Genomic DNA, 5,986 nt, shown 5'->3' with positions numbered 1-5,986 from the left:
CAGCAGGATGCAGGGCTGGCCTTTGGAGTAGCCAAACGTTGGGTCCTCAATGCCAGAGCAGTTCTGCAACAGTGAGCGCTTGAACTGGCAGGCCTTCTTCTCCTCGCTTTCATTGCTCCCTTGAATGAAGTACTGTCCTGAGACACACTCAATATTCTTCTCCTCTTGAACTTTGTCATCATAAGCTGGTGGGGACCAAGAGATTTGTTAACATTTCTCGAGACCTGCACAGACCCACAATCTCGTGTGTCAAGGGAGTTAGAAGGTCCCACCTGGAAAGGCAAGGCTCCCTCTCACAGAAGCTCCTGTGACCACCTTATGAGCCTCCCTTTCTCGACAGAGGACATGAGGTGCTGGGAGCTGATCTGTGCCCCAGGAGAAGACTCTGCACTATGGACCTGTGTGCATGGATGCAAACAACTTGCCGACATGACTTCTGGGGTGCCTGAGAGCTTACCTGCTAGGAAGTGGTGCATGCTGTCCACGTAGGGTTGCCACGTGCTGGGCTGAGAGACGTTGAAGGCAATGGTGAAGCCATTCAAGTACGGTCTGATCATTACTCCTGGAGAAGGAAATGGACCTTGTTAGGGCAGACATGGGTGGACCAGACACAGCCTTGGGGCGTGTGTTTCAGGGCTGGTTGCACTGGGACTGGGCTTGGGGCTGGGCACAGGCATGAGAGTGGCAGCACCAGCTCATAAATAAGCTCTCTCCTCAGGCTGCTGATCTCTCACCTCTATTTCAGACCCAGAGAACACCATGCACATCAAAATATCTTGGGAAACATGGGAGACCTGGAGAGTCTCAGCAGCGCTGCAGGGAAGAGATGGGCTTGGGGCTGCACACAGAGGCTCAGGGGTCTCCCATGTGCCCAGCCACGCAGCCAGCTCCGGGCAGGACGCAGGGCAAGGGGGCTTCGTGTTTCCCACCAACATGAATACACAGCAAAAATGCTGCTTCTGTCACAGGGAAAGGAGGTTTTGAACATTATCATGCCAGGACTCGCCCAAATAATAATGCATAAAAGCTGCTCTTGATTTGCATTTTATTTTGAAGATATGAGGTATAAAGGGGCAGCAACTGAAGTGACTGGGCATCACCTATGAAATGCCTAAACTTGCTCATTTACCTTGAGAATAATGAGCCTAATAACTGGTATACTTAGAACAACAATTACTATAATCAGAACGAATGCTTCACATGGGGCTATTTGAGATGCCTGATCCTCCGCAGAGAACCTGCACTGCCAGTGCCCTGAGATAAGTGATAACTCCCCATCTTATGGAGGGCTGGCTGGCCATAGGAGCACACAGATCCAGTAAGGCTTTACCCGAGGTCCCTGCCACCCATTTCAGTAGCAGTTTGCTGGGCAAATGCCAGCAGAAGTGCCCAAGGCTGAGGTACGTACCCGGTGGAGACACGCGGTCCCGGTACATGGGTGTGTAGGGGCTCAGCGTGAGCAGCATCACGTACATGCAAAAGGCAAACATTCCCGCCAGGCACGTGTAGAAAACAAAGTAAAACAGTAAGATCAAACCTGCAAAAGAGAGAGGGCATGATGCTGTTAAAGCAACGAGAGCAGGTCCCATGGGCTGTGTCCCGCAGAGATGCACAGCCACGCGCGGTGCTGGTGTCCTCGACAGCTCTGAGTCCATCGGGGAGGTGGGAGCTCCCAGCCCCCTCCACACGCAGGCCCTGATGTTTTTGGGTGCAGGACTCAGCCCAACACACTCCCTGCCCAGCTGTGGGGTTAGGGTAGCTGCCGTTTGGCTCTGCACCCCTTTTGCTGCATGGCCCTTCCCAGAGCTGGGTCAGGACCAGGCCCATGTGTCCACCTGCCTTGGCTGTCTCAGACAGACAGACCCAACCTTGGCTCTTGCCCTTCCCACCCGCTCTTGGCATAGTAAGACATGAGGGTACCCAGTGGCTTCAGCACATCCAAATTCCCAGTGGGGGCTGCAGGGTGATGCTCCTGCCCTGACTCCTGTCACCTGTGTGGAAGGGACCCCTGCGCTGGGAGCGAAGCGAGTGGCATCACTCGGGGCTGTGGCACTGCTGGCTGTTCATAGCCCTGACGTCCAGGGAATGGGTTTGTTTTTCCTCTGGACCAGGCTGATGGTTGAGGATGTCTCAAGAGGCCATGGCCTATGAATAAAACCCAGCAGCTCAGAAAGTAAAGTGAAGCCCTAACCCAAACATTTCCCAGGAGAAATGTGCCGGCAGCTCAGAAGGAGCCTTGGGAACACAGATGTGTGCTCCTGCCCTGCTTCTGCAGGGGCTGCGATGCTGAGAACCACTGTGGGGCTGTGTCCTGCTGCAGAACAAGCCAGGGTGGGTGTGACCATCACTGCTGCTGGTGGCACAGCAGGGACAATGTCCAGCCCTGCCACAATGATGCTAGGATGGTGCCTCTGCACCAGCCTGGTGGGGCTGGAGCTGCCGGTGGGGTGCTGAGCTGATGCTTGTTGGGACATGGTGCTGCTGCCATTCCCATTCTTATACTTCCTGCGATGCAGCCCGAAGCATTGTCCCTGGCAGAGCTGAGGGTCCAGCCTCTCCCAGGGGCTGATGCCTCCAGTGCTGACCCTGTGGCCAGCCGGCTCCCTGCATTTTGGCAGCGCAAGTCCCCTGAGCCCCCCATCCCTGGGGAACACCTTCAGGGACAGAGCAGGGACAAACTCCATCCTCCTCACCTGTGAGATGAGAGCAAGAAAGTCCAGCTCCATTCATCTCCACATGCTCTAATTTTTAAAGAAAAATTGATTTTCAGGGTAGTTTCAGTGCCCCTCTCCTGCCGCTCTCTATCGGTGTGTGAGCACACAGGCGTGTGCAGCTGGGGTGTGTGTGTCCCTAGGGCAGTGGGGCTGTATAGCCCACCATGATGCTCCCAGAGCGCAGCAGGACTCTGTGCCCTCTCAAAGGCTGTAAATAAATCACTTCCAGCAGTAGCCAGTCAGGGCCACCAGCCCCTCTCACAGGGCTTTCCTCAGCACCTGGCAGAGCCAAACCCAAATCCAGAGCGATGACCAGCCCTGCCCGCCCCAGAGGCAGGGTACATGCAGGCAAGGAGGGGTGCTTGGCCCCACTGTGTGCACCCTCCCCAAAACACCCACCCTGTGACTCAGGCACTCTTCACCCACCAGCACGAAAGACCCCAAATCCACCCCCCGGGCTCCTGGCTTACACAGACAGGAGCTGGGGTGCTGGCAGCAGCAGGGGTGTGTGGCCATGGCAGACCCACCTACAGCCCTTGTGCTTGCTCGGGCTCTTAATTTCTTCCCAGTACACAGTCTAGCCAGCCTGAAATCTTTGCTTTCACATTCTCATGTGAAAGAAACATTAACATCCAGACCAAGGGTAACTTTCCCAAGGTTTTCTGCTTGTCCTCCTCACTAGTTCTTTATTGCACTGGTTAGAAACATCTACCCTGAAAATTTGGGACGGGGGTGGTCAGTCCAAACTACCAAGGACGTTCACAGGCAAGTGCATCCGTCATGAAGCAGAAAAGGCAATGAACGCGGGGCTTGAGCAAGGACCTACCCCAGCTCTTGGCTGTTCTCCCCAGGCATGTTCTCTCCTCCGGGTTCCACAGGAACATCTTCATCTCCCCAGCCAAGTCTGCCCAGGTTTTGCTCCCCATCTCTGCCTTGGTCTCGTTGTCCCGTCTGTCAGGATCCTGGACCTTCTCCTCATGCTTATTTTCCTGGAAGAGTTACAGAACACAACCCCCACAGGCAAGCTGAACATCTCATTGGCCAAAAATAAATGCAAAAGCACTTAATAGCTGGAAATGTTTCAAATTTCCATTTTCCCATCATCACTCTTGAGTTATGGAGAGGCAGTTTTGGCTGTTCTGACTTAAGATTGCTTAGATCTCAGCATCCATTTTTCCATGACATGTACGTCACTGCCATCACACTGGGTACTGTCTCCTTGTCCTGGTATTTACAGAAACTCGTCTTTTTCCACCTGCGTGAACATGACCAAAGAAAACCTGTGATGTGGGAGGGCCGGGGTTGTTCCCACGCTTCTGCAACATCTCTGAGCTCAAGTGCACGTTCTCTGTGTTACCACAGATGACAGCAGGCAGCATTGTTTAAGAGGTCATCCAGTTTGTTTTTCTTGGCATGTGAGCAAGTGTTTAGTCTTTGGAGAAATCCCTGTGTTGTTATTTCTTAATTACACTAAGTTCCAGGGAAAAGCATCTCCCCAGGCAGCAAGAGTTTACATTTTGCCTCGGTGGTGAAAACTCGTTTGTTTGGAGCTCGGGAACACAAACCTCTCTGTACCTGTGCCTGGCCAAAAGTTGCTTGAGGTGAGACACGGCAGCCATTCCTAACCCTCCTTGAACCTGGGCAGCTCTACATCTCAAAAAGCCGGCAGCGAGGTGGGAGAGGGTGCAGAACGTGCTTTGAGCTTGGGGCAGATACCGCCAGGGAGAAGGGGTGATGCCAAGATCTGCATGGGTTGGTCACCTCCCTGCGCTTTGCTGCAAATGCTGCTGCAAGGCTCAGGACCACACGGACCCACCCCGTCACGTCTCCCTGAGGCCACCATGCCCGCTGTGAGCACGGCCCCACAGCAGTTGCACTGTTGTGATGTCCCTGTGTCTGCGCTGAGGGCCATGGAAACACACTGGCCGCGGGCACCTGTCGGAGCCCAGGGTGACAAGCAAGACACGTACAGCTCGCGGGTCGCCCCGGGGAGCCGGGAAGCAGCTGATAGCTTGGCAGAAAGTCTGGCCTGGAAATACTTTTGAATCAGAGGGGATTAAACTCTGCTCAGACACACAAATACTGCCAGAATGAGGGGAGAGTACCAACTCCCAAATTTGTGCCTTGGAGAGGCCGGGCCAGACCCAAGGGGGCTGTGAGCCATCACCATCCCACTGATCACCCCGATCAGACCCCGTTAAAGCTGTGGTGGGGCTCTTCTGGGAGCACGCCTGCGTCAGAGCGCTGCTGCCAGCAAAATGCCTGCAGCTGCCCGTACAGTGAAGGTGATGCATGGCCCACGTCCCACACCCCAGGCTGGAGCCCTTCCTGAGCCAGCTTCGGCACGGACACAGCCCTGTACCATGCAGGGCTGATGAAACCAGAGGATTGCAGAGTGGGGAAGCTGCAGCCCCAGCACAAATCACCAGCAGGGACATGGGAGAGGAGGTGTTGGGCTGCTGGCTGCCAGGACACCCCTGAAGGAGCAAGTGATGGAAGAAGAGAAGGAGGAGGAGTTCTCCTTCCTCTGGCTCTCCTCCCCATTAAATAAGAGCCACTAGCAGCTGCTCTGGAAACATTTTCTCAGATTGCCAGAGTAGCGGGGACTGCTCAGAGGGACTCTGCAGCGATGCTTAGTGCAGCTTTGGGAAGAGCCCTTTGGATTTCACAGCAACTGCAGCTGGGAGGCAGTGAGGGCAGTGTGAGGGCTCTGTGCAGAGCCCTTGCCCAGAAGCTGCTATTGATGGTTAGAGCTGTGGGGTGGTGGGGTCTCACCCAGGGAACCCCATGGCTTTGCCTTGCAGAAGGGTATTGCAAGGAGGGAAAAGTTTCCAGCTCTTCTGGCTCTGTCCTGTGTATCCAGCACTCAGTGAAGCACAGGTCCTATCCTGCCAGCTGGGAGAGGCCACGGGGGGTCTGCGGCAGCACAGGAAGGCTGAGGGGTATCTGGGCTCTCCCCATGGGCAGGGAGTTCTGTGTGGGGCAGCTGGACAGGACGGGATGACCCCACTGACAGGTCCCTGGCAGAGATACCTGAGCTAGGTGAGATCTGGATTGCAACACCTCCCAGGTGTTTTATCTTTGCAGCCCAGGACCAGAGGTGGTCTCAGAGCAGTCCCTTGCACCTGGACAAAGGGCAGAGGAGTGGCAGGAGTTGGGGTAGGAGCGTGCTGGGTCAGGGAGGGGACACAGCCATGGTGGAACCTGTGGGGACAGCCCCAGGCTGCTGCCCACCATGGCAGCTGGGGTGACTCCAGGCAGTGAAGCAAAGC

The 5,986-nt window shown here is 55.2% G+C and overlaps 1 protein-coding gene across 1 annotated transcript in view; it reads right to left on the bottom strand.

Moving 5' to 3' along the window:
- The window catches only part of ATP1B4 (ATPase Na+/K+ transporting family member beta 4), a gene marked incomplete at its 5' end in the record, with an annotated part of 6,242 nt that extends 2,539 nt beyond the window's left edge, over positions 1–3,703 (bottom strand). The window contains 4 exons of the mRNA XM_010173301.1: positions 1–185; positions 458–562; positions 1,409–1,537; positions 3,541–3,703. The exon at positions 1–185 is cut by the window's left edge and continues 1 nt beyond it. Coding sequence (XP_010171603.1) covers positions 1–185; positions 458–562; positions 1,409–1,537; positions 3,541–3,703 — 582 coding nt within the window. The remainder of the gene's footprint in view (positions 186–457; positions 563–1,408; positions 1,538–3,540) is intronic.
- Between the last annotated feature and the right edge of the window lie 2,283 nt (positions 3,704–5,986).

Source organism: Antrostomus carolinensis, unplaced genomic scaffold (genome assembly GCF_000700745.2).
Source record: "Antrostomus carolinensis isolate BGI_N321 unplaced genomic scaffold, ASM70074v2 scaffold48098, whole genome shotgun sequence".
NCBI lineage: Eukaryota > Metazoa > Chordata > Aves > Caprimulgiformes > Caprimulgidae > Antrostomus > Antrostomus carolinensis.
The sequence above is the reverse complement of the archived record's forward strand: the minus strand, read 5'-3'. Positions and strand labels throughout refer to the sequence as shown.